Source organism: Moschus berezovskii, chromosome 19 (genome assembly GCF_049115385.1).
Source record: "Moschus berezovskii isolate FMDL1 chromosome 19, NW_MosBer_1.0, whole genome shotgun sequence".
Taxonomy (NCBI): domain Eukaryota; kingdom Metazoa; phylum Chordata; class Mammalia; order Artiodactyla; family Moschidae; genus Moschus; species Moschus berezovskii.
This window is the reverse complement of record NC_142478.1, coordinates 65,534,405-65,562,176: the sequence shown is the minus strand read 5'-3', so window position 1 is coordinate 65,562,176 and position 27,772 is coordinate 65,534,405. Positions and strand designations below refer to the sequence as shown.

At 42.4% G+C, this 27,772-nt stretch overlaps 2 protein-coding genes across 4 annotated transcripts in view; one reads left to right on the top strand and one right to left on the bottom strand.

Annotated features, from left to right (window-relative positions):
* The first annotated feature begins 280 nt into the window (after positions 1-280).
* Positions 281-27,637, top strand: MAPKAPK5 (MAPK activated protein kinase 5). Of its 3 annotated transcripts, none has more exons than XM_055405447.2 (14): positions 296-944; positions 6,424-6,497; positions 6,977-7,052; positions 7,855-7,952; positions 9,595-9,703; positions 11,154-11,243; positions 12,019-12,114; positions 16,149-16,229; positions 18,697-18,884; positions 21,065-21,185; positions 23,842-23,972; positions 24,240-24,361; positions 25,379-25,483; positions 27,452-27,637. In XM_055405447.2, exons 1-14 carry the CDS (start codon positions 909-911, stop codon positions 27,544-27,546), a joined length of 1,422 nt encoding a protein of 473 aa, XP_055261422.1. In that variant the 5' UTR covers positions 296-908; the 3' UTR covers positions 27,547-27,637. The 3 variants fall into 3 exon arrangements, with proteins under 3 accessions (XP_088684365.1, XP_055261422.1, XP_055261423.1); XM_055405448.2 differs by having other exon boundaries at positions 302-944; positions 24,240-24,355; XM_088828239.1 differs by lacking the exon at positions 7,855-7,952 and having other exon boundaries at positions 281-944; positions 11,158-11,243.
* Positions 17,773-27,772, bottom strand: part of TMEM116 (transmembrane protein 116) — a 98,479-nt gene continuing 88,479 nt past the window's right edge. Inside the window, exons 11-12 of the mRNA XM_055405451.2 lie at positions 19,831-19,900; positions 17,773-18,008 (exon numbers count right to left, since the gene is read on the bottom strand). Coding sequence (XP_055261426.2) covers positions 17,926-18,008; positions 19,831-19,900 — 153 coding nt within the window. The 3' untranslated portion in view covers positions 17,773-17,925. The remainder of the gene's footprint in view (positions 18,009-19,830; positions 19,901-27,772) is intronic.

Sequence of the window (27,772 nt, the reverse complement as noted above, 5' to 3'; positions counted from 1 at the left end):
CCATCACTAGTCGTTTATCTCCCGATCCTTCCGTAGAGTAGTTCCCGCACCAGAAGCCCTGTGCGCGGCGCAGGGACAAACTAGTTTGTAGTGCCACCCGCAGGCACTAGAGTCAGCTAGTGAGGGCCCGTGGCCCCGCCCCGCCGGCCCCTGACCCCTTCACGTCATCAGCTCGGCGCCAGCGCTGCGGAGGGCCCCGGGGCCTGTCCTGGGTGTGGCGCCACCTTGGGGAGGCCTTGGCGGGCGCCTGCAAGTCCACTGCTTGGTTCGGGGGCGGCTCGGAAACCCCAGCGGACCGCGGCGAGGGGCGCGTGGAGCCGTGGGGACACGAAGTCGGGCGACAGGAGGGGCGGCCCGGAGCTCAGACGGGGCACAGCGCCGGCAGGCGGGCGGCCGGCCGGGCTGCCCGGCGCGGGTGTCCCGGCGATGTGTGGTGCTGAAGCGGCAGCGGGAGCAGCAGCAGCGGCGGCGGGCTCGGCCTCGGCTTCGCGGCGGTGCCGGCGGCGGAGGCGGAGGCGCAGGATCCTCCTTGGGACCTGGCGGAACCGGGCCTAAGCGGCGGCCCCGCGAGGCCCCGACACAGCGCCCCTGATCGGGGCCTTCCCCGCCTCGCCCTGCCGCGGGAGCCTGCCTCCCCGGCCGGGGATGAGGCCGGGAGGCGGCCGCGCGGGGCCCAGCACAAAGGCTTATTCCCGGGGGCCGCTGCTGCCGCCGCCGCCAGCCTAGAGCCGCCTGCCGAAGCCGAGCCGGCGCCGGGGCCCTCGTCCCCTCAGGTCCCTGGGGGCGGCTGCTGCCCGTCTCCCCGAGACCCAGGGCCCCGAGCGCTGAGCCCCTTGTTCCCCCGGCTGCGGTGGGATCGGGCAGCTGCGCAGCCTCCGCTGCTCCCGGCCTTGCGGGCCCCGCGGAGCATGTCGGAGGAGAGCGATATGGAGAAAGCCATCAAGGTAAGTTGGGGGAGATGCCTCCCCGCTTTGTCTCTTTGGCATTCCTCTCGGCTTCAGCCTCAGAAAGCGGAGAGAACTTAGAGATTCCAGCAGCTCCGGGTTTCAGTTCCGTGGGTTCCAAATCCTGGGTTCCGTGGACTGCGTTTTACAGCTCTGAGGGCAAAGGGTTTCCCTCCGACTTACCTGCTTAAAGCGGGGATGTGATTTGTACTTCCCTAGAATGGAGGGTCAGTTGCTTGGAGATACTTGATGCGTATTCGATCACTCCCCAGGTACCATCAGAATTTGTTTTCAGGTGATCTGCTGAAACAGCACTTGGAGAGTTGGATCTTACCCCTCGCTCCAGATTTGTTTGAGATCTGCAGTTTCCGCAGGAGTGCTTCACCTTACAAAACCTGCCCTTTGGCAAATAGGTTGTTTTCACTTTTCCGTGTGGTTCCTCCCCTTTTCCTTTTTCTCCTGGGGAGCGTCGAGTTTACTTAGGAGGAGCTAATGGTGTCCTGTAACACTGCTCTGTTAACCAAAAAAAAAAGCAAATATGTGTGTTCCAGAGTGACCCAAATAAAATGACACATTTTGAAAAAAACCTGCTTTTTACTTTTTTTTAAACAGGCAAATATTGAGGCATTAAGTCACTAGGAGTCAGAAAGTTACCATTCAGCTGTACTGAGGAAATTAAGTTTCTTACGTAAATTGAACACTGAAGCTTAAAGTTTGATATGTATTACTTACTTATTTTACAGTATTAAGTCAAATCTGTGCATTTAGGAATTTCATTTTCCCTTGAGGGATAGGCAACTCAGGGTTATTTTCCCCATCAAGACACAATCACTACTACCAATAACTAATTAAGAACTTCCACTTTAACAATTTTGGGGGTTACAAAGTTTATAGAAGTCATCAGTCATTTAAAAGAAAATTCACCTTTTAAAGGAGGCATCAAGACAGAACATATACATTAAGAAAGATCAGATTTTAAATGATAGAATTAAAGGATCCAAAAGACTCTTTTGATAGATTTTTTTCTTTTCTTTCGGTTTGGATTTCATTGGTACAGCATCATGAATTGCCTAAAGTTATATGATTGGGTTGTGAATCAAAATACATTTGGCAGGTTTTTAAATTCAACTAGCATTTGCTTTGTGCAAGGTGTTGTCATGGGCAGTTGTGAAGCAAAGCCAAGAGCCCTAGGTGTCCCTCTTTTGTAGATCTTCTATCTAGATGGTGGAGTTAGTTAATAAACATTGTCAGGTGGTTATAATTAAAAGACAGTTCGATCCGATCCCTGGGTTGGGAAGATCTGGAGGCAGAGATGGCAAGCCACTGCATTATCTTGCCTGGGAAATCCCATGGACAGAGGAGCCTAGTGGGCTGCAGTTCATGGTGTCGTGAAAGAGTTGGACACAACTTAGTGACTGAGCACACATTAAAAAAGGTGGAGAGTGCTATTTGAGGAAGGGTAGGCAGGGAAGGCCTTCCTGAGGAGGTGACATTTGTATCAAGCTTTGAAGGGAGCAAACCTCCATTGTCTTGGGGAAAAATATTATAGGCAGTGGGAACAGAAGATACAAAGGCCCTGATGTAGGTGCAGGTCTCCTGTGACCCAGGAACAACAGGGTGACTGGAATGCAGTGGGTCAGTATAGATTATGTTGGAGCCAGGTAACCGGAAGCCAAAGTACATAGGGCCTTTAGGCCTTTGCAAGAACTCTGGCTTGACCCTGAGTAGAAGGGGAAATCTGAGAGTGTTGAGCAGAAGAGGTACATAGTTCTAGTGGGCAAATATATAAATGGGGAAGCAGTGTTACTTAGGGGTTATAGTAGTTTCTCCAGGTTGACTCATGAGTTGAAATCTCAGCCTGGCCATTCATTTAGCTGTGTCCTTGAATAAGTCACTTTACTTTTCTGTCACTTAGCTTTTTCATCCATAGGAAGAGGATAAAAAATCTCCCCAGCTCAGGTTGGTTTTTTTTTTTTTTTTGATAATTTTAATAAAAATGTGCTTATAATACCTAACATTTAGTAAAAACCCAATGGATGTTAGCTCATAGCAACTTAAGAATGGTTCAGAATGAACTGTATGTAATTTTCCTCAGTTGGTCACTATTGTCCAACATACTTTTTTTTTTTTAACTTTTCTTCTTGTACTTATTAGTAGATCACTGGTGAATCTTCCAATTGAATGTGTTCAACCAATACAGATTAGTGAAGTTGAAAATATCTAACAACCAGTACTGAATAGGATGTACTCCTTGGAAGCAAGCCAGCATCACATCAATTAAAACTTTTGGTCTGTGGTGGTGTCTTATACTCATTGTTTTGGTTTTTTGAGGCTGTCCCTCATTTGGTGAGAATTGAGACCTCTAGAGTTCAGCTGGAAAAGCTATTTTCCTGGGTTTTCACTATAACATTTAAATTTCTGCTGCCTCGTGACCTGAGAATGGGCTGACTGGACTTTAAGATCTCAGCCTATTACTCTTGAATGTATTAGGATAAGGCCAGCTGGCTACAGCCATAGGCTCTGTCTTAATTCTGTCTCTCCTGCCATAGCCCATGACTTCACTACTCCCAGGTCACTTAGCTAAACTGGATAATGAGCGTTTGGGGATTATGGGGTTAGAGATTGCCTTACATATTTGTTTTCTGTGGTATATGGCAGTTTTTAATATTTGATGAACTTAATAAAAATTCATTTCTGTAGTTTTAAAAAACATTTAAAAATTTTCAGTTATAATTCACATATGATAAAGTTCACCCAAGATAAGTGTATAATTCAGTCATTTGTAGTAAACTTAGAGTTGTGCATCTGTCCTCACTATCCAGCTTTAAAATTTTTCCATACACTCCCCGCTTCCCCTGAGAGTTCATTCTGCCTCACTGTGGTCAGCCTGTACACTCACTCCCCACCCCAGACAACATTACTGATCTGCTTTCTGTCACTATTATTTTGTCTTCTCTAGAAATTCCAAATAATTGAAATTATATACATGTAGTCTTATGTATTTGACTTCTTTTATACTTTTGAGGTTCATTCATGTTAGTGTGGAGAAGGCAATGGCACCCCACTCCAGTACTCTTGCCTGGAGAATCCCATGGACAGAGGAGCCTGGTGGGCTGCCGTCTGTGGGGTCGCACAGAGTTGGACACGACTGAAGTGACCTAGCAGCAGCAGCAGCATGTTAGTGTATGCATTAGTAGTTCACTCCTTTTTATTCTTGAGGAATCTCTTTATGGGCACTTGGATTATTTCCAGTTTTTAGCTATTATAAATAAAATGATAAATAAAACTTGTCCATACAAACTTTCGTGTGAACATAATATTTCATTTCTTCTGGGGAAATACCTAGGTGTGGAATTACTGGATAGTACAGTGACTTTACTATGAGTTGGTGATGGACAGGGAGGCCTGGCGTGCTGTGATTCATGGGGTCGCGGAGAGTCGGACATGACTGAGCGACTGAACTGAACTGAACTGACTGACAGTGACTTTTTAAGAAGCTGTAAAACTTTTCCAAAATGGAATTGTTCTAGGATCATTTGTTCAAAACATTATCTTTTCCTTGTTGAACCACCTTTGTGATGATCAGTTGGTCATAAGTGTATGAATTTATTTTTTGGATTCTTTTTTCATTCTTCTGGTTTTATTATTTTTTTTAATTCCTTTTCTGTTTCATTGATCCATATGACTGTCTGTGCCAGTGCCACACTGATGTGATTACTGAAGCTTTATAGTAAGTTTTCAAATTGAGTAGCATGAGAACCATCTTGGTTTTACTATTTCAAAATTAAGTTGGCTATTCAAGTTCTTTGTATTTCCAAATAAATTTTAGAATCAGCTTGTCAGTTTCTACCAAAAGAAAAATTGTTTGTTGGGATTTTGACAGGGATTCCATGAATCCCACATGCAGCAGTGAAAATCAAAGATTCCGTGTGCCGCAGCTAAGATCCACCGCAACTAAATAAGTGTTAAAGGAAAAAACTGGCAGCAGAAAGGTGTGGAGATGAAGACTATTCTCAGCTTGTTTTACACATTTACATATTCACTGGATAGAAGCTCTGTTTCCATCTCTGAACTTAGCCTGGTGTCTGGCAGTTCCTAATTGCTCAGTGAGTTTGTGTTACATGGACAGATGTCCTGTTGCTATACCTGGGAGTCAGGATTCTGTTGCTAACTGTAGTCTATCAGATTTTCATTGCAACAAAACAGTTTGAAAGTCTCATGAGTTTTGGCCCAGCTTCTCAAGGTCTATAGAACCTGCCCATGGAACCCTGAAAAATGAATTTTACTCTACCACAGTTTAAATGTATGACTTCCTTGCCTAAAAACATAGCAACAGAAGCTCAGTATATAGTGTGTACATGCATGCTCAGTTGCTTCAGTCGTGTCCGATTCTGCGACCCTATAGACTATAGCCCACCATGCTCCTCTGTCCATGGGATTCTTTAGGCAAGAATACTGGAGTGGGTTGCAATGACTTCCTCCAGGGAGTCTTCCCAACCCAGGGATTGAAGTCGCGTCTGCCTGCGTCTCCTGCGTTGCGGGCAGATTGTTTACCCACTGAGCCACCTGGGAAACCCCAATATATAGTGACTACACAGTAATTCCATAAAAGCTTTAAGCTGTAGAGGCTTTATATGGAACTATGGAAAGCTATTGGAATCTATTTTTAAAAAACTATAAAGAATATAGTTACACAATGAATATATGTGTTTGTATTCAAAATAACACTTGGAAACCAGATAAATGTACTATGATATTTACTGTTATTTTATTTGAACTTAATAAGTTTCAATTTATTCAGTTAGTCCAGTTCGATCAATTTTTTCAAGGATATAGGCGTCTGTGGCATAGCAGCATTTATAAGACCAGTCCTTCTAGAATCTCAGAAAATCCACTTGACCATCTGAGGAAATAAGTCCTTAGCAGGGTTTCTTCCACACCCAAGAAGAAAAAACGACAATCAAAACACCCCAAAACCAGCAGTGAGAATTGACTCACATGGATCTTGAAGATCAGCTGAAGAATTTCTTTTCATCCCCAAGTTTTTTGCCATCTCTTGTTGGAAAACAATGACTAGCCTAGTCACTTAGGTGAAATGCCTAATTTCATAGCCCTTCACAAAGCTCTGGGGCTTCCCTGGTGACTCAGAGGTTAAAGCGTCTGCCTGCAATGAGGGAGACCTGGGTTCGATCCCTGGGTCGGGAAGATCCCCTGGAGAAGGAAATGGCAACCCAATCCAGTATTCTTGCCTGATGAATCCCATGGATGCAGAAGCCTGATGGGCTATAGTCCACGGGGTCGCAAAGAATCGGACATTACTGAGTGACTTAACTTCATAAAGCTCTACTTACCAGCTTCTTTCAGAAGGTATCAATAAGATATTGAGCTGTTAAGGTCTTCTGTTGTTCCACCTCTGCTTAACTATTCAGCTTTTTAATTGGAAAATGATTCTCTGCCTCCTCCCTTTTTATTTTAATAGGAAAGCTCCATTTTAGAAGAATATAATATCAATTGGACTCAGAAGCTGGGAGCTGGAATTAGTGGTCCAGTTAGGTAAGAGACCCATGTGCAGACCATGACAAAACTGTTCTGAAAAGGGCCATTCATAACACACATTAAGTTAGAAGCAGTAGGTATTCCAGATTTGTGAAATAGCCTTAATTTAACAAGTGGAGGTATTTATGATAGGGTTTTTCTCATCCACGTAGAAATATATTTAAGTGACATGGTCTGTGACAGGATCATTTAAGATGTTGATACCAGGGAGCCACTGTGTGAGTCACTTGTCACCAGCAGAGGCCATTTTTTCTTTCTTGACCAGCCTTAAGTTGATTTCCCGTGTCTGAGGCCTGTGGAGGGTGGGTGAGATGCCTCTTTCTGCCTTTCCATCTGCTAGCCCTAGGGGCAAGTTTGTTCTGATGTGCCTGGATATATTTTTGATTAGAAGTACAGTTCTCAAAGAACAGCTTGTTAGATTAGTTTTTATGATAACATAGATGATTTCTGATTGAATTTTTTTCTTCCAAATCTAGAGTCTGTGTGAGGAAATCAACCCAAGAACGGTTTGCACTGAAAATTCTTTTTGATCGTCCAAAAGCTAGAAATGAGGTATGAGCCTTTATTGCCTTGATTTGCCTAAATATTTGAAGTACCTAAGAATTTATTCTTTTTACGAGAAAGGCAGCTTCCTAGAGAGAATACAGAGATGCACAAAGAATTTTATGTTCATACTTACTCTTTTTATGTTCATACTTAATTTTCCCTATTCATGTTGTTATTATAAAGCAGTCCTTCATCCATCAATACCAAAAGCTGTGAGTAGACTCTTGCTTCCTTTCAAAACACTTCTTTCTTGTTCTTTTTCAATTAATGTGATTCTTGTACTCTGAAGTAGTCAGGTTTGCTTTAGCTTTTACTTATTGGAAAAGGTCCTAAAAGGGTGGAGATAGAATAGTATGAGGAAGGTTCTAGTGAATGATATATTGAAAAGGTGCTGCAGAACTCCAAAGATATGTTTCTAGTTTTTCAATAATAGGCATTTGTTTAAAATTATTTGGATGTGGTGATGACTTGTTAATTATATGCAATGAAGGACTTATTCTTTTGCTTAGAGATATATGAATAATTTCTGAAATAAGATGAATTTTTCATTTGGTAATAGGACAGCAAAAAATACATCTGTTGGTGAGTTTTTTTTAATTTCATGGAAAGAGCATTAAGGAGGTAATTTGTATATGAAACCTTTTTTTTTTTTAATGTCATTCCAGATGATCAGGATTTTTACATAATAGGCTCATGCCCAGGCCTAGTGTGGTCACTTTTGGCAGGGGTATGGGGGGGGGGGCAGAGTTTGAAGAGAAAATGTTGGCCTCCCCTATGTACAGAAACATTTCCTCTGTTCTTCTTTAAGGTACGTCTGCACATGATGTGTGCCACACACCCAAATATAGTTCAAATTATTGAAGTGTTTGCTAACAGTGTACAGTTTCCTCATGAGTCCAGCCCCAGGTAAGACTGCACAGGGTCATTATCACCTGCTCACCTCTCCATGGGTAAGCCACGGTGTAGTGGGATCTTCTCGTTTGTGCTCTTTCTCTTCCCTCCCCTCCCTTCCTTCTTTCTTTTTCTTCTCTCCTGTACTTTTTACTTTGGATATTTTCAAATACTTGTAAAAGAATTATGTACTGAATCCCCAAGTGCCCATCACTTGTCCTCAGCATTCATTAGCTCCTCGCCAGTCTTGCTTCATCTGCACTTCACCCTCTCTCCTGTCCCCGCTGCCCCCGACTATATGTGATTACTTTCTCTTCTGGAAAAGTGTGTCACATGGAGTTTAAATAGATTCTATTTCAAATTAGAAAGGGGGACCAAATATTCTAGGCAATGTCTTGAAGCTGATAGGGCAAAAGGCCTTTATTGCTTAGTCTGGTGTTCCTTTTAAAGGAAGAGATCAGTGTCATTCCTTTAGCTTCCAAATGCTTGGGAAGCCCATTGAGTGTGACACCATTGGGTGTCATTCTAAATCTTTTCCAGGGAGTTCAATACCAAGGGGACTGAGATGTAAACCTGTCATTCTAGCAGAGTGGTAGGGACCAAGGACAGGCATGCATAAAATATTTTGAGCTTACAAAGGAGGAAAGCTGCTGTCTGTAGGCTGGGGAGGTGAGGTGTCTTAGCATGGTTGTTTTGGGGCTTGGACTTGAAGGAGATGTGTAGGAGTTTTCCAGGTGGAAAAATATGAATTTGTAAAGAAAAATGGGAAATCAAATGATTATTTCTTAAAATTGTGCTCTGTTGGTGAAAGCATTTGGATGGAAGGTGGAAGCATTTATATCAAAGAATGGTAACCAAAATTCAGATTTTTTTTTTTTTTTTGACAAGACAACATAAGAATTTTTGCTTTTATTTAGTAGCTGTTTAACCCTATCTGACTGTCTTGCTGGGCATGCTGTGGGTCATATGGAAAACTAGTGGAGTAGGGGTGGAGAGTAGAGATGAGGAGGGAGAGAATGTGTGTGCACACACCATGCCCCCCCTCCACACACACACACACACACACACACACACGGAGAGTCGAGATGAGGAGGGAGAGAATGCGTACACACACCACGCCCCCCCTACACACACACAAGAATAAATAACAAAGACAACCCGACCTATGCAAAGTTGTATTCTGTTTTCAATATGCTTTACACACGCACACACACACACACACACACACACGAGAATAAATAACAAAGACAGCCCAACCTATGCAAAGTTGTATTCTGTTTTCAATACACTTGACACACACACACACACACACACAAGAATAAATAACAAAGACATCCCAACCTATGCAAAGCTGAATTCTGTTTTCAATACGCTTTCAGTGTAGCTTCCCTAAAATATGTATACATGTATAGAATCTTCAAAAGGACCATTGTCTTCAAAACTAATTATTTTACTTTCTTTTAGCATCTTAGAAACCTTTAGGTCAGGGATAGTCCTTATTCGTAGTGTCCAGCTGGTAGTGACAGGGGATCCAACTCAAAGGGACTGCTAGGACTAGACTTACGACACATTTTGTAGATGAAGTATCTAAGTTAGCTACTTGATGTTTCAGGTGTTTTTTTTTTTTAACTTAACAAAATCAAATGCTTTCAAACAGGGCTCGGCTCTTAATTGTAATGGAGATGATGGAAGGGGGAGAGCTATTTCACAGAATCAGCCAGCACCGGCACTTTACAGAGAAGCAAGCCAGCCAAGTAACAAAGCAGGCAAGTTGACCCCGGGTACCAATCAAACTGCCAACAGTGTTGGTTAACAAGCACAATTTCACTAGGGGCGGGGAATAAAAAAAAGCTTGGAGAAAAGCTCTATTTGATCTCTCATTGCCTGCTTTGTTATGTACTTAGAAAAGATGCCTTGATAGGAGGAATGTGACCCCATTTTGTGCTTTGGGGAGGGAGCTGTACTCTTCAGTGGTTGTCAGTTGTTTGCTTATCATAAGATTTAAATAAACTCTGGAAAGAAGGTAATCTTAACTCCTTTTTAGATGGTAGATAATCTTTAGGCATGTAGCGTCCAAGCCACTGTTATTGGACTTTGAGATAAAATGCTGCTGATACTACCTGAAAGACTGTGTGGTATGAAAACACATTCTAAGACAATTGCATTTAAGATACTTTTTGCTCGTGAGTCACTTTTCTCTCATCAGATTTTAACAGTATTCTAAGGTCTCTGTAATTCTGGGGGTATTCCTGGTTATATGTTCTTTCTATCCTGACGTCACATTTTATTGCTAGAGGTATGATCTTTTCACAAACAATACTAGGAATCCGACTGGAAATAACCTCATGAGGAGATGGAAAGCCAAACCCTCAAGGTTTCTCTTTAGGCCAAGCAAACAAAGCAGAGAAGCATGACATATGGCCCAGTTGGTTCTTAAAGAGAAATTCTTCCAAATTTTCTGTGAGCCTCAAGCATTTTTTGAGGCCTCCTTTCTGGTAGGGAGGAACTGCTCTTTGGAATGCTAAGACAGTTCCATACAGAGTGTTAAAGAACAGGTGCGATCTGTTCTGTTTGATTTTAAAAAATTATAGTTTGTGTTTTTTAAACACTAGGACTAAAGGATGAGCTCTAATAATCTGTAAAACCAGACCCCTTTAAAGCCACCAAAACAGGCAACATTTTCAACCAGTGGGATGAGCAGATTGGAGCATCAGGTGGAAACATCCATTCAGCTGCATTCTGTTGTTCTTGAAGGCAGAACTTCCAGTCCTGCTCCCTGAAGAGTGCAGGTCTGTCTTGAGCCGGGCGGCAGTGCCACTGCCCTGCTAGGGGAAACGCAGGCCTGTTGAAGACTGCCTGGCCCAGTGTTTGCTCTGCAGTGCTTGGCCACATCTCACATTAATGGAAGTGGAAGTATTTTGTTTTTCCTATTTAATATAGGATTTAACCATCAGTTTATTCTGACAAAGAATTATTTTCCTGTTGTATTTTTCTTTTTGTTGAACAAAATATAGGTTGCTATTAAATGAAGCTTGCTTCATTTCTGTTTCTTGGTATGTGAAGTTAAGACTTAATTTCTGCTGTAAAGCTGAAATCTGATCACAGTCTTAATTGACATAGTAAGGGTCATTTTTTAACATCCTGAGTTTTCTAAGCCAGGGGATTTCAAGAATAATCTCTTCTAAGATGCGGTTGCTCCATTATGTCCTTTTCCAGATAGCTTTGGCTCTACAGCACTGTCACTTGTTAAACATCGCCCACAGAGACCTCAAGCCTGAAAATCTGCTCTTCAAGGATAACTCTTTGGTGAGATGACTTGCTTTTCTGTATTTCAGTGCCGCTACTCCCAACATAGTTCAGGAGTGGTGCGTAGGTGTGCTGGTGTGTGTATGTTTGGAGTGCTCTGAATCCACGTTGAAGAAGCTTTAGGCCAGAGTGCTTCCGGCAGCTTACTTTTCCCATCTGTTCCCTTGCTAGAGAACAAGAGAAATTTTACCACACTCCTGGTGTCAATCATTTTGGATGATACTGATACATGTTTGTACAGAAGGACTTAAGATTTGGGATATCATTTGGAAGGACTTTGGGAAGGGGCAGGAATCTTTATGCTGTTACATGTTACCTTGAAACTTAATGGTTGTGTTTACGGTTAATCCCGTTTAGGTGTTTTCCTCTCCAGTCCCAATTCATGCCCCATGCACTGTGTCCTACCAGATTACAGATTACTGACTCTGGCTATCATGAAGCTGACGTTAAGGGTGAAGCAGCACTCTAGACAGATGAGAGATGATGCACAATAGATAGAATCAGGGCATATGTGCCTAATACCTTGGTTTGAGTGCTGCCTTTACAAGTTATGAAACAGGGATAACTGTGAGTAGGCAGAAATCTCTCATTTGTGTTTTACTAAGAACAGCTCCTCAATATGAATCTTTGTGTCCAGACATGAGGACATGCTACTCATAGGTTCTAGTCCCAACCAAAACTCATGAGAGCTCAAGGTGACATATCTTACACCTGGATTTTCCTTTAATGTTTTCTGAGAACTCTGGGGCAGTGATTCCCATTTGTTTGATTTCAGGATGCCCCAGTGAAGTTGTGTGACTTTGGATTTGCCAAAATTGACCAAGGTGACTTGATGACGCCTCAGTTCACCCCATATTATGTAGCACCTCAGGTAAGCATGTGCTGTTTCTTCCATAGGATGTAGCACCAGGCTGCCTGCAGACTCATATTTCTTCCATTCTGCAGCATGAGTGGGCATATATTACAAATGGAAAGGGGAGAACTCAGCTTCAGAAACCCATAGGCTGCTTAATTTGGTATAGGCATTTTATTCTTTGAACAGTAACCTTATTGAAGTATGATTAGTATACTGTAAAAATATTTCTACCTTGGGCTTCCCTGGTGGCTCAGAGGTTAAAGCATCTGCCTTCATTGCGGGAGACCTGGGTTTGATCCCTGGGTTGGGAAGATGCCCTGGTGAAGGAAATGGCAACCCACTCCAGTATTCTTGCCTGGAAAATCCCATGGACAGAGGAGCCTGGTGGGCTGTACTCCACGGGGTATCAAAGAGTCGGACACGACTGAGCTACTACACTAAGTGTAGTTTGATGAGTGTTGACAGATGGATACTTCTACATGGACCTTGCCAAAATCAAGATGTAAAACAGTTCTTTCACTTCAAAAACCACCTTGTGTGCCTTTGCAGTCATTCTGCTCCCAACTTAATCCCCTTAATTAAAACCACTGATCTACTTTCTGTCATTATTGGTTAGTTTTGCCCATTGCAGAATTTCATTAGAATGGAATTCCTGTACCTTTTGTGTTTCACTTCTTTGACTCAGCATGTTTTTGAGATTCATCCATGTTGCTGTGTGTATCAGTAACTAGTTCCTTTTTATTGGCTGAGTAGTATTCCATCATATGACTAAGCCACATTTGTTTTATCTGTTCACTGAGTGGTGGCCATTTAGGGTTGTCTCCTGGTTTTTTGAATAAAGCTGCTGGGACCGTTCATTTATAGGTTTGGGGAGACATGCCCCTCCCCTTTAGGTAAAATCTTTTTTCAGGATGGTTGTATCATTTCTTCTCTCTAACTCAAGTTTGTTAGTATTTATAATCTTAGTCATTCTAGTAGGTATTTAGTGTTATTTCGTTATGGATTTAATTACGGCATTTTCCTCATGGCTGCTGTTGTTGAATATATTTTCATGTGTCTGTTGGCTATTCTGTTGTGAAATATGGGTCCAACATTCTGTTTTGAAGTATGGTACAAATCTTTTGTCCTTTTTGTGATTAGTTTTTATTTTCTCTAGATTGCCACTCCAGTACTATTGCCTGGAAAATCCCATGGATGGAGGAGCCTGGTGGGCTGCAGTCTGTGGGGTCACTAAGGGTCGGACATGACTGAGCGACTTCACTTTCACTTTTCACTTTCACACATTGGAGAAGGAAATGGCAACCCACTCCAGTGTTCTTGCCTGGAGAATCCCAGGGATGGGGGAGCCTGGTGGGCTGCCATCTGTGGGGTCACACAGAGTCGGACACGACTGAAGTGACTTAGCAGCAGCAGCACGTTGTATGGTGTTTTCTTTGCGGGGGGCAGTTCCTTTTACTCAGCAAAATTATGTTGATTTACCCATGTTATTCGTATGTCAGTAGTTCTTTCATTTACTGCTGGAAGGTATTCCATGATGTGGATATACCATGGTTTGTTTATCTGCTCATCTGTTGGTGGGTTGTTTTCAACTTTTGGGTGTTAAAAATAAGCCTGCTTATAAACATTTGTGCACAAGTTTTTGTATGGACACTTTATTTCCTTTTCTCTTTGGTAAATGTCTAGAGTGGAGTAGCTCTATCATATGTTAGATGGTTTAACTTATTTAGAAATTGCCAAGTTGTTTTCCAAAGTGGTCGTTCAATTTTACATTCCCAATCAGAAAATTTCAGGGCTCTCCACATTCTTACTAGCATTTGGCATGGACGTCTTTAATTTAAGCCATTTAAGTGACTTTGTAGAGGTATTTCCCTGTGGTTTCACTTTGCTTTTCCCTAATAGCTACTGATGTTGAGCATCTATTGTGCTTCTTTACTGTCTGTATATTTTCTTCGAAGTATATATTCAGATGTTTTCCCCATATTTTAAATTGGATTGTTTGTTTTCTTGCTGAATTTGAGAGCTTTTTAAAAAATATGTTTTGGATATAAGTCCTTTATCAGATGCATGCTTTGGAAAGATCTTCTTCCAGTCTGTGGCTTTTTCTTTTTTTTTTAAATTGAAGTATAGTTGATTAACAGTGTTTGAGGTATATAGCACAGTGATTCAGTTATACACATACACACATATCATCTTTTCTGGATATATGCCCGGGAGTGGGATCACTGGGTCATATGATAGCTCTATTTTTAGTTTTTTAAGGAGCCTCCATACTATTTTCTATAGTAGCCACATCAATTTATGTTCCCACCAACAGTGTAGGAGGGTTTCCTTTTCTCCACACCCTCTCCAGCGTTTATTATTTGTAAACTTTTTGACGATGGCCATTCTGACTGGTGTGAGGTAACAGTGGTAACAGTGTAACAGTGGTAACAGTGTCTTTCATTTTGGTGTGAAGACCAATTTGTTAATTTTTTAAAAAATTTTATGGGTTCTGCTTTTGGTTTTCTATCTAAGAGATCTTTGTCTAACCCAAGATCACAAAGATTTTCTACTATAAGTTTTATAATTTTAAGTTTTACATTTAGGTCTGTGATCCATTTTGACTTAATTTTTGTATAAGATGTGAGATATAGATCCAAGTTCATTTTTTTAAAGCATTTGGATATCTAGTTGTTCTTATATATTTGTTGAAAAGCTATCTTTTCTCCACTGCATTGCATCTCAGCCTTTGTCAAAAACCAGTTGAATGTATATATGTGGGTTTATTTTTGGATTGTTCTACTCTGTTCCATTGATTGGTCTTTATACCAATATCATATACTGTTTTGATTATTGACACTTTTTAATAAACTTGACATGAGGTAGTTTTAGCTCTCTGACTTCGTTCTTTTTCATAGTTATTTTGGCTATTCAAATTTCTTTGCATTTCCATGTGAACTGTAGAATTGGCTGTTGATTTCTACAAAAAAGTGTGCTGGAATTTTGACTAGGGTTGTTTGAAACATATAGTTCAATATGGGAGTACTGACAACATAACAACATCAAGCCTTCTGACCCATAAGCAGGCTGTATTCCATTTATTTTTGTCTTTGGTTTTGCTCAGCAATATCTGGTTTTCAGTGTACAGGTCTTTCACATCTCTTTTTAGATTTATCCTTAATATTTTTCATGCTGTAATAAGTGGTATTTTCTTTTTTAGGTTTAATTAATTCACTTTATTATTCTTGTGTGAGAACATGAGCCTGGGTCCTTTCTGCACAGAGACTGTGGTGTGGATCTTTACAAGATAGTGAGTGAATTCCTGACAGGGAGCTTTAGTGAGCACAGTCACCTTCAAGAGGTCAGGGGTAAGATAGCTGTAGGCTTTAGAGGTGGCATCAAAGGTAGGCAAGGTTGCCCAAGGTGGCAGTGTGGCACCTGGCCGAGGTATGACAGTTTTCAGTACCTGCTGTCAGCAGCATGGTCCTGTGGCCGTGAAGGCCCAGACAGTAGCAGTGTGCCTGGGTACAAGGATGACACCTACTGGCAGAGAGTGCAGTATCGTGTCACCGTCATGGAACTCTGTGGGGTTTGCCAGTCTTTTGTCCCCAGGAGCCCCACTCCCCAAGACAGTGGAGCACTGGGCCAGGGTGATGGCCCCAAGGATGGCAGTGGTTACCTCCATGGAGCACTTAGCACCCAGACCCATGTGACAATTGCAGTGCTTCATGGCAGCAAATACCTTGAACCTGAGCCACTGACCAGCAAGTCTGCTTTCACTGCTTGCCGAGGCATTAAGAGACGCCCCTAGGAAAAAGTAATCTCAGGAAGAAGAAATAAATCTCCTTCAGGGACTGAATCTTTCTGTCCTTGACCTAGGCAAATACTGATAAGTTGCTGATAGTAAGAGAGAAAAAAGGCTTTTGAAAGTATTTAGAATTTTTAAAAATTGTTGATTGTTAACTGCCAGTGGCTACTCTTTTCAGCCTTCTAACATAGCAGTCTGTCTCAAGCTGCAGGTCACTGATGTGATGTTCAGTAAATTGTCCCCTTTGGTGTGACTCTGACAGGTACTGGAAGCCCAGAGAAGGCATCAGAAGGAGAAATCTGGCATCATACCTACCTCGCCAACACCCTATACTTATAACAAGGTAGGAGAAGAAAAACTAATCTCTACCCCTTGGGTGAAGCCTGAATTCTCCTGTGAGGTGTTTTTGGTCCTTTGGGAAGGTGGCAGATTCTCTTTTTATCCCTTGATATTATATTGCCACCTGAGAGGCTGAAAGAAGCTTCCTATGCAGAGGAGTATTTGAAATTCAAGTTTCTGTCTGATGAAGGAAGACTCATACCAGTTTAGGTTTTGCAGCAGGAACCAAAGGCTGTGGTCACCTGGAGGTTATTTATTTGACTAGATGTACAGTCCACTGATCACATTTAAAAGATACCTTTGTCCTGCTTTTTTGAAGTGGAGGCCATTTCAGAGAATATTCCTTGGCCATTTATGGTGCCATTCTTTCTAACCCCATAAAATACGCAACTTAGAACAGTGTCTAATACACAAGGCAAGTGTCCTGAGTGGTACCTGTTCCTATCATAGTTGTTACTCTGTAGCCTACATATCAGGCCTCGCTGTCCTTAAGTACAGGAGGCTTAAGGCCTCTTGAAACAAGTCCTAGAGATCCTGGAGTCACGGAGTGGATCAGAAAAGAATGATGCTGCTTGGGGACTCAGGGAGCTACAGATGACAGGGAGGGAGCTGAGGATGGCAAAAGGGCAGGCCAGCTCCTCCTGGTCGCATACCCTAGAGGGCCCCCATATTCCTACCACACGCACATGCGTAAACACATGCAGACACATGTATCAGAGGGCACACAGGCTCTTGTGGCACTCAGCACCCTCCACTCGGCACTGGCCCAACATGACTGGAACTCTGCACATCTTTCATGATTAACCCTGTTCAGTCCCCAAGTAAGTACTGTTCCACACCTTCTTGCTCTGCAAACTATAGGCTACTGTGTCCTTCTGTAGTGAAGGTTGGAAGTAAGAGCTAGGCTGATGATAGTATCAGTCAGAAACTGCTTCCTGCTTCCCACTGTGGGCAGGAATTGAGTGGTGGAAGCACTTAGCTAAGAGAGATCAGAATTTACTTGATACAGTATTCTCAGCATGAATACAATGGATTCTTATGTGATACATTATTTCCCAGTACTATTTTTTTCTCCTCTTCCTACTCTGTTTTGTGAATCTAGTGGTGTTTGTGAATTTGCTCGGCATTCATACAATTTACACTCCACAGATGAGTAATATTTTAAAATAATAAGCTCATAATAATTTTGAATGTGTATATATATTTGTCTAGTTATAATCTTTACATTGGCAACTGAGTGAACACTGAATACTACATTTGCAAGTTATTTTTTAAAGGAAAATAATGTAATAAGATGTAGTTAAATTTTCAAAAACTAAATACATCAATCTTAATTAAAAAAAAAAAAGAGGCAGGATACTTGCAGTGACTCCACCTCCAATCTGCTGCATGATGTTGGCTGGTGTGCTTAGTTTCACTCTTAACAGATGACCCTAGACGTGACAAGATCTCTATAGCACCAGTTTCCTCATGTGAACTATTTTCCACATTTGAACTTTTTTTTCTTTTTAAGATTTCTTTTCACCTCTATGATTCTATAATTGTTTTACAGCATGGGCCATGTCGTTTATGAACCTCTACTAGTAGTATGATGCCGAGACATGGCCGAGAGTACCTGAGGTACCTCCTTTTCCAGGCTTCTTACAGAGCAGCACACAGCTGTGATGTGAGGTGTGAGTGGCTCACCTGGGCTGCCTTCCTCAGGCGGACACTGTTCTGTCCTGCTGTTCAGAAGGGGCTTGGGTTGAAGCCTCTGTGGACCCAGTTTCTAAGGCAGGTGAAACTGCGTTTAATTAAAATAGGAGTCCGTTATTAATAAGCATGCTGTGACTACAGGCCATGAAATCACCTTAAACCTACAGACATGGTAGTGGGTGGCAGTTTTGTTCCTTTCAGAATATCTTTCCCAAGAATGGCCTCGCACATGGGCACAGTGAGTCCTTGGCCAAAGGATTGCTTTCTGCCTCCCATTCTTCCCTACCGTGCTTGTCCCTTATCTGTGTCAAACTGCTGTGAGCCTTTATAAAATGACTGGTGCTGTTTTATGGGGTCAGCCCAGCTGCATCCTAGCTATTTGTTCCTGCACCCTCAACCCGCCCAGGTGGCCAGAGGACATGTTTCACAACAACTGGCTTACATCAATTACTTTTCTGGCTGGGGTCAAAGTGTCTTACATCTGTACCCAATGGTCAGATAGCAGCTTGGGCCTCGTCAGTGAGAGTAAAAGTGACTTTTTATCCCAGATTGGCCTTGTGTATATGATGTGCATATATGTAGCATTGATCGCAGATAAGAAATCAGGATAGAAAGGTTAATTCTCTTAAGACTTCTGGAAACCTTTCCAGTCTCTGATAAGTGATTCTTGTTGATATCAGCCTGTGGGTATCAAGGGTTGTTTGGGAGTCAGTTCTGGGGGCTTTATTTTAGAGCTGTGCCTCTGGTATGAGTGACCATTTTCCTTTTGCTTTCAGAGCTGTGACTTGTGGTCCCTAGGGGTGATTATCTATGTGATGTTGTGCGGATACCCTCCTTTTTACTCCAAACACCATAGCCGGACTATCCCAAAGGATATGCGGAGAAAAATCATGACAGGCAGTTTTGAGTTCCCGGAGGAAGAGTGGAGCCAGATCTCAGAGATGGCCAAAGATGTTGTGAGAAAGTGAGTCTCTGGGCCACTGGGCGGGGGGCCTTAAAAGTGGTGGAATGCAAAGCAATGTTGGGTAGAGAAAATTCTTTGTTTTGCAGGCATGTACCTTCTCATTTATATCATCACAGAAAATCTGCCCTGGAGTCTGAGATGAGAGTTCTCAGTATCCACATCTCAGTGAAATTGGAGCTGTACTCCCTCTGTTGCATTCCTAGAATTTGTCCCTAGGGTTGAATCCAGGTCTGTTGGTAGCCACTATATCTGTGAGCATTAATTCAGACTTTAATGGTAACCCCCCTGGTGTATCCTTCCGGCACGGAGGCAGTCATTTGGGACTGACATGATGCCGGAAGCTGAACTGGGGTGCCAAAACGACCACAATGCTTTTGTCTTTTCCTTCCTTAGCTACTGTGGAAGTGTGATTGGTTGTCCAGGACCTCAATCCCACCCTGGCCTCCCTGCTGCTAGTTGGTTGCTCTGGCATATAGTTCAAAAGGACTAGGGCTAAGTGAGTGGATGAGGGACACATGACATTCGGAGTCCTTTGCTTCTTACAGAGCAGCGCACAGCTGTGATGTGAGGCATGAGTGGCCACAGCGGCAGGCTCCCTGGGCCGCCTTCCTCAGGCAGACTGTTCTGTCCTGCCACTCAGGAGGGGCTTGGGTTGAAGCCTCTGTGGACCCAGTTTCTGAGGCAGGTGGAACTGCGTTTAATTAAAATAGGAGTCCGTTATTAATAAGCATGCTGTGACTACAGGCCATGAAATCACCTTTAACCTACAGATATGGTAGTGGATGGCAGTTTTGTTCCTTTCAGAATATCTTCCCCAAGAATGCCCTTGCACATGGGCACGTGCTCCAGCTCCTTAGCTGGAGTTACTAAGAAGTCAGGCCTACATAGGTATTGTGCTTGGTTTTTCTGCCCACCTGTGTCAGTGGATCTGCTGCCTGGGACTTACATGCTCTTCTGACATTCCTACTTTGGTCTTCACTGAGTAATTGCTCCTCTTTTGGTTTCAGTTTCTTCATCTGTAATGTGATAAAAGATAAGCATTAAAGGGGCAGTACCTGGGAACTGTCTCCTAATAGTACAGCTATTTTCTCTATGCAGATCACTCTCTTTCAGAAGTGAACTTGTCCTGCTGGTTAGGTGTTTATGTATATAAAAACGGATTCATTTCTAAAATATCCAAGTGAAGGTGTTCTGGGAGGGTGGAGGCAATTTGAAATCTGTCTTCCCGTGCTCTTTCCCATGCTGTGTTCTCAGCTACTTAGCCAAAACATCAGCATCCTCTCAGTGGTTCTCTGCAGTGCTACAGACTATATTTCCTGTCACTAGAGTAACGCTGATCATCTTCTCTCAGCACCGAGGGTCTTTTGTAAATAATCCTTTCTTTAGAATCTGAAGCTGTTCACAGTGATCCAGAAAGTTACAGAGAACGTGAAAGAGCAAGTAGGCACGTTGTCCTGACTGATGTTTTGGAATGGGAGGCTATGTATTTGGAAGGAGTGCTGTAAAAGGTCCAGGGAATATGCTGGGGTGAGCTAGGAATTGCATCGGGATGAATGTACAAGATGGAAAGAACTGTGGTCAAAAGTCGATGGTACAGACAATACATTAAGCTTAGAAAGAAATGCTGTCCCCTTCTCAGATATTAGATTTTTAGCTTAGAATGTCTTAGAATGGCTCAGGGTTTGTGTCCTGCCATATGGTGATATCTAAGAGTTTTATCACAAGTAGCAACCTGGATTTTCAGAACTGTATGGTCGCTTAACTAATTTTACAGCCACTGTTGGCCAAAAGAGTACTTTGAGTCCCATTTGGAAATTATAGCTCATTGTCCTAGAAACATTAGTCTGGGGATTCAGTGTCTCAGGAACTGTGAGCCATATGTAAGATTGATTACCTTACTGAACCTAGAACTCAGTCTGAGGTATCACTGGATTAAGCCTTTTCCTACCATTTTTAGTCTCAATTTATTTAATATAGAAAGGACTGCCTAAGGACACAGTACCCTCACAACTAACAGTTAGGGAAGAGAATCTCACCTCTGTCCTGCAGAAAACCTAGGCTGTAAGAGTTGGCAGAAAGTAGAAAGTCAGAAGCTGGAGCTGGTTAGAGCCAGACTCAGGAACTTCCTGGCCATCTGGAAGCAACTGTGCATGGCAGCCCTTTTGGCCTTTTCTCCACAGGCTCTTGAAGGTCAAACCAGAGGAAAGACTTACCATCGAGGGAGTGCTGGATCACCCCTGGCTCAACTCAACTGAGGCCCTGGATAATGTGCTACCCTCTGCTCAACTGATGATGGATAAGGTTCTGAATGATGCTTATGTTGTTGGCCAAAATGGTGGTGTTGGGAAGAAATGCTGGGGCTTGACTCAGTGATGGGCTTAAAGGCAAAACAATGCAGAGCACACAGTCTGTCTCAGAGAAACATCTCTGGTCTCCTGAAGATCAGGATTGAAAATAAGAAGCTTCCTTCCATAAAGGTCAGATCAAAGCCTGGTACATACACTAAGGGAACACTCAAAGTATCCTCTTCCACATTTGTGCTGTGGGGTTGAGGCAGAGAGCAGTATCAGACATCAACCATCCTTTTGCCCAAGGGGTTTAAAAGACTGCTTAGAAAAACCAATAAACATGAAGAGGGAACACTCTCAGACATCAGAGCTTTTACATGCTAAATTTTCTGTGAATTCTTACGGGAATTCAGAAAAGAAGACATCTTTGAAGGGCTGTAATTAGGGAAGGGTTCTCAAAGAGAAGGCAAAACCCACCACAGTTATTAACTATTGTGTGGCACTTTTAAACCCCTTTACATGTTTAGCTATGAGCTGACCTTGGAAGAATTGGAGTAGAGAGCACGTGTGCCCACATATGGTGAACAACATGAGTAAAAAATTAGAGACTGAAATTCATCAGTGGGAAAAACAACCTGATTTCATTAATGGGAAGTTGGTGAAATGGATGTGATAGGGAAGGGCCTGGCTTTGAAAGTAGATAGAGGGGTGTGAGTCTTAGTAAGACCTAATTGAGAGGCTCTTACAGATTTCTGAGAAGAGTCCTGCCACAGGGAAGATATTTAGGGATCGTTAGTCAGACTTGCAGACTCACCAACCTAATACTACTACAGTAATCTAGAAGCTGAGAAGCTGCGCTAGGAGCAGAGAGGTAGAGATGAATGAATAGACTCAGTATTTTTGAAGACAAATTTCAACAATTTTTGGTGACTGACTAGAGGTAAGGGGAAAGTGAGTGGCATATCTGGTGATGCCACTGACAGGGAAATCAGGAATGAGCCTGGTTTGGGTGAAGGGAATTCTGTTAGATTTTCAGTATTATTTGATGGTAGATGGAGATTCAAATGAATGACATGTGTGGTGTGGATTCAGAGTGTGGCTGAAAGGTAAAGGCAGTGACACAGACTTGAGTTACTCACTTAGAAGGGATGGAGTTGAAGTGTGAGAGAATAAGTGAATAGGAAAAAAGAATGCTAAGACCTCCCTTAGTTTAGCTGGAGTACGAGAGAAGAAAGGAGAACTAGAAGGAACAGAGTTTTCTGCTATCCCTGATCTGTGTGCAGTTGTTTTCCTGGTTTAAAAGTATCCAGTAATCCAGAAATGGTTTGTTTGGTCAGTCCCAAATACAAGATTACTTATATCCTCTGATTGTCAGCACTTGAGTGTTACAGTATGGCTTCCCTTAGGATGTTGGAAATGAAGAAGTAAGATTGCCTTCTGGAGTTACTTTAAGATTAGTGTCTTAACAAAGCCAAGTTTGAATATGCGTAATCTTCTTAATGAAGAAAAAGGCCTTTAAGGTGGAACTGGAGTGTGACAACGTATTCCCATTTTGAAAGAAATGATGTGGTCAAGATGCAGGCTGGTCAGCTTTGGAAGTGTAGGAAAAATGGCCACATGCAGAAGCTGAATAGTGTCCATCTCGGCTGTGGCTAGGAGATGGAGTCTGAGCTCATGACCTTGCGGGGTTCCCATCTCTTTGGTTGGGCCATCTCTGATAAGGAGGTAGATGCACGAGTCTGGAGATGGGTAGCCAGGGCCAGTTACTATAGTTTACTTCAATGAGTTTGAACTCTTCTGGATCTAATTGTGTGCTTACCAAGGAACTATTTTTTTTTTATTAATTGTCAGATTTTGTTGTTGAAATTCAAATAACACAGAGGTATATAAAATAAAAAGCAGAAGTTCTTTTAATTACCCTGCCTCAGTCTCACCCCTAAGAGGTGAGGTGATCTGTGACTTGATGTATCCTTCCTGATCTTCTTCAGGGGAGACACACACACATTCACACAGTTCGTCCTTTTTTTTTTTTTTAATAGAAAAGTGGGATCATCTCGTTCTTACGAAGCTTTTTGCTTATTATTTGCTTTCCCTTATTGGTCTGCCCATAGTGAGAGAACACACTGGTTATACAGACAGACTTGAAGAGTGCTAGACTTTGACAGTTATTTCTCATTGTAAATTAATTGACTGGCTTTATAGATGAGTTTGTGAGGGTCTTCCATGCTCACCAGGGGAAATACTTGGGGTTCTGAGTCATTGGGGCTGAGGTGACTGTTTCCACCTTGAGGGCAGCGAATAAATGTCAGTCAGGGAGTCTTCTCAGGCACAGCCTGCCAGCCTTTCCCCTGATGTACATGTATGACTCTCTTTACACTTGTCCTTGCCGATGACTATGAGCATGAGCCTTGTTCGTTTTTCTTACTTTTCTGTCCCCCTGCAGGGAAGAAGGGCTTGCTGTTGTGTGGCCCTTGGCTGGCTTAGTATTTCCTGGGCCCTGCTGACCCATGGGGAAGAGTCCTCTGCCTTTCAAAAGTTGTATACTGCCAAGCATAAGACTGAAATTACCTGCTTAGTTCTTTTAGAGATTCTCCTTCCCACTCTGTTAGGTTGGTTTTTTAGGTGCCCAGGAATGAATATGAAAAACTAACACCAGTGTTTGCATTCAGGCGGTGGTTGCAGGGATCCAGCAGGCCCACGCGGAACAGTTGGCCAACATGCGGATCCAGGAACTAAAAGTCAGCCTCAAACCCCTGCACTCTGTGAACAACCCCATTCTAAGGAAGAGGAAATTACTCGGGTAACTGAACTTACTTCTTCGATTCTCCGTTCATAGCTGGTGTGGCCAAGGACAGGGTTCTGAAAGGTCAGCCAAGGGTCTTACCCTTTTTTGCGTCTTAAGAGGGTGGAAAGGATAAGTTTTTTAAATAGCATCAGAAGTTGGAGATACTTTATAATTAATTATCTGAAAAATCTTGCCTTACGTTTAGTGTTTAGAGTTAACATTTGCGAAGAGTTGGGTTTTGGGGTCTCACTTTGTTATTACCTCTCTCCCAAACTTCTAAAGCACCAAGCCAAAGGATGGTGTTTACATCCATGACCGTGAGAATGGAGCCGAGGATTCAAACGTTGCCTTGGAAAAGCTCCGAGATGTGATTGCTCAGTGTATTCTCCCCCAGGCTGGTAAAGGTCACACCATTTATGAATGCTCTGTGCGTGACTGTGTGTGTGCATGCGCACATGACTGAAGGAGTGCTTTAATCTGAAGTTTTCTATTTCACCTCGGTGTTATAAGAAAATAAGTACGTTATATACTCTAAGCCCGCTGAAAAGAGTGGACGGGGGGAACTCAGAAATGTGGTGGGTTCTGCCCCACCTTTGGCTTCCTATGAAATTTCTAGTTTGAGTTTAATCTCCAGTTTCAGGCATAGCATGTAATTTTGTATTTTCTAGTTTGTTAATGAGATAACAGGATAGAGGATGGAAAATGTGAACAGGGTCAGGATTAGGTTGGGAAGGTCAGGAAGGTCGAGAAACACCATATCTAGAGTACAAGGCTGTCATTAACTTGTGACTCTAAAGAGAAGACCTCCCAAGTTCAGAAGTGGCCCTGGCTGCTGCCGGTATCACAGGCAGACTGGGACTTATATACCTAAGTCCTTTGAGTGAGAGCTCTCTTTCAGTATGTTCTCTTTCCATTTAATGGGATACGACGGGCTTCTCTCAGCAGATGCATGAGATACTTTACGTTGTAGGCCTGAAAACTACTGAGCTGACCAGTCTTCCTAGATTCCTTGGGTTTTAAGAGAGCTCACATAGCCTCAGGTAGCCTTCCAGAGTAGGAAATGCGCTTAGGAGAAAGAAGGTAGCCCACTCAGCCTTGTTCTCCTTCCTTCTCATGATCTTGGAGGTTAACCAGGTGTTTTTGATCAGCAATAGCCCAACACTGCCTACTTCCCATCCCCCAGGGCTAAGACTCTGGGGGCTTCAGGGGATGTCTGTCAGGTGGTCAGAGTAGGAAGAATTCAGAAACCAGAAGTAGTCTACATGTAATGTAGGAACTAGCAGTAATGATACTCTGGAAAAGCTTGCACCTTTAATGATCACTTCTCAATAAAGTTGGATATCCTGTCCTTCCCATCTTTGACACTAAAACCACATGATACTGCAGAGGAATGCAACGTTTTTTTTCATTTTTATCAATAGGAGAGAATGAAGATGAAAAGCTGAATGAAGTAGTGCAGGAAGCTTGGAAGTATAACCGGGAATGCAAACTCCTCAGAGATACTCTGCAAAGCTTCAGCTGGAATGGTAGGAGCCTTAATTATGCCTTTCCCCAGGAATGCAGAGAAGTATTTGTGTTTAGATTACGTAGGATCTCTGGGGGCTGAGCTGGGGCTGTGTTCAGGTGAAGTCGGGCTGGAGAGTGAGTGGAGTATTGTGGGACAGGGAGTTAATCCTGCAGTAACTACCTAGGCATATCTGGACATCCGGCCCTTTTGCTTATTTTCCAGAGTTCAAATGAATTGTGTGTTGCAGATTCATGGCTGTTCAGAGCCCCCATCACATACCACTTGGGCAAAAAAAAAAGCATCAGATCTCAGAACTCTTTCCAGATACCTGAGCTGTTAACCGCGTCATTAAAGAGCAGTTCAGTCCAAAGCGGAGAAAGAGGGCAAAGTACTGCAGAGTCCACCCTGCAGATCTGCTCAGCTTAGAGAAGACCTGTTACACTAAAGAGTAGAGTGTCCCAAATCTGCTGCTCGTTGAATTTTTTTCCCCACAGCAAAGGTAGAGGTATATTTTTTGAGCTGCTTTTGTATTGTCTTCCTAGCGTATTAGGCTAGAATTCAGGTCTAAGATGCTCAAGGCAAGGAGCCTAGTTTTTGGACGTGAGAAGTCCAAAAGCCAGCCCAGCCATTTCTGTACTTGGAAATTAGCTTCTCTAGGATTTTTTTTTTTTTTTTAAGATTTTGAAATCATCAATACAGAAAAGTGACCACATTTGAGGTGCACACTTCCAATAAATTTTCACAAAGTGAACATTCTTACGTAACCAGCACCTGAGTATGTGCCCTCCTCTACTACCTCCTTCCCCACAGGGTAATTATGAGCCCAGTTTCTAGCACTATGTATCAGTTTTGCCTGATTTTATATATGTATGTAAATGTACGTATGTTCTCTCTATATATATATTCATATGATTTTTTCTCCATATATATATACACCACATAAATAGTTTTTATATTTATCCATTATACTGTTGAATGGATATATGGGTTGTTTCCAGGTTTTGGTAATTAAGGAAAGCACTGCTCTGAACACTCTAGTATATATCTTCTTCCTTTTTTTTTTTAAGATTTGTTTATTTCCGTTTATTTATTTTTAGCTGCACTGGGTCTTCATTGCTTCATGCAGGCTTTCTCTAGTTGCGGTGCGCAGGCTTCTCATTGTGGTGGCTTCACTTCTCTTGTTGCAGAGCATTGGCTCAAAGTGCGTGAGCTTCAGTAGCTGTGGCTCATGGGCTTAGTTGCCTGGTGGCATGTGGGATTTTCCTGGACCAGGAATCAGACCCATGTCCCCTCCATTGGCAGGCAGACACCCAACCACTGGACCATCAGGGAACTCATTTCTCTTCTGTATCTAGAATTAGAGTTGCTGGTTCATGGGGATATTCATCTGTTTGGCTTTAGAAGGTACTGCTACCAGTTTCCCAAAGTTGTTGTACCAATGTATACCTCCACTGGCAGGGTTTGAGGGTTCTAGTTATTCTGTATCCACACCAACACTTGCTATTGTCTTTTTCATTTTAGTCATTCTAATTAGTAAGTACTATTGGTATTGCAGTGTCATTTTACTTTGCCTTTCCCTGATGACTTATAAGCTTAAGCACTTTTTAATGTTTATTGGCCACTTAGATTTTGTGAAGTGCCTATTCTGTTGCCCATTTTTCTGTTAACTTGTACCTCTCTTATAAACGTGCAGGAATTCTTTATATAGTCTGGATATGAGTTCTGTTGTAGACACATATTACAAAGAACTTCTCCCTCTTTGTGGTTTCCTTCTGTGCTGTTGTACTGAACACTGGATTTTTATGACCAGGTTAATAAGCTGCTCAACTCTACCTGAAAAATGGGGGACTTGAACTGCTTGTGATCAGTGTTGGTGATGGAAGGTGAATTTGATACTAGTGGGGTGTACCTTATTGGGTCCCTGTCAAGAATCTTACCATCTCCCCAACAGTTTGGAGACTCAACCTTTTCCTTTTTTGGGTTTCAGGTCGTGGATTCACCGATAAAGTAGATCGATTAAAACTGGCTGAAATTGTGAAGCAAGTGATAGAAGAGCAAACTACTTCCCATGAATCCCAATAATGACAGCTTCAGACTTTGTTTTTTTAAAATTTGAAAATTTATTCATTAATGTATAATTTTTATGTAAATTAATAAATCATAATTTCATTTCCACACTGCTTAAAGATGCTATATAAATTTAGATACAGGATTTACTAATAGTATATATAGTTCATTTGTTTTAAGAAAAGCTCAGTTCCTAGAGATATACTATTACTTTAGGATTGTTTAGTCATCTGTTGTAAAG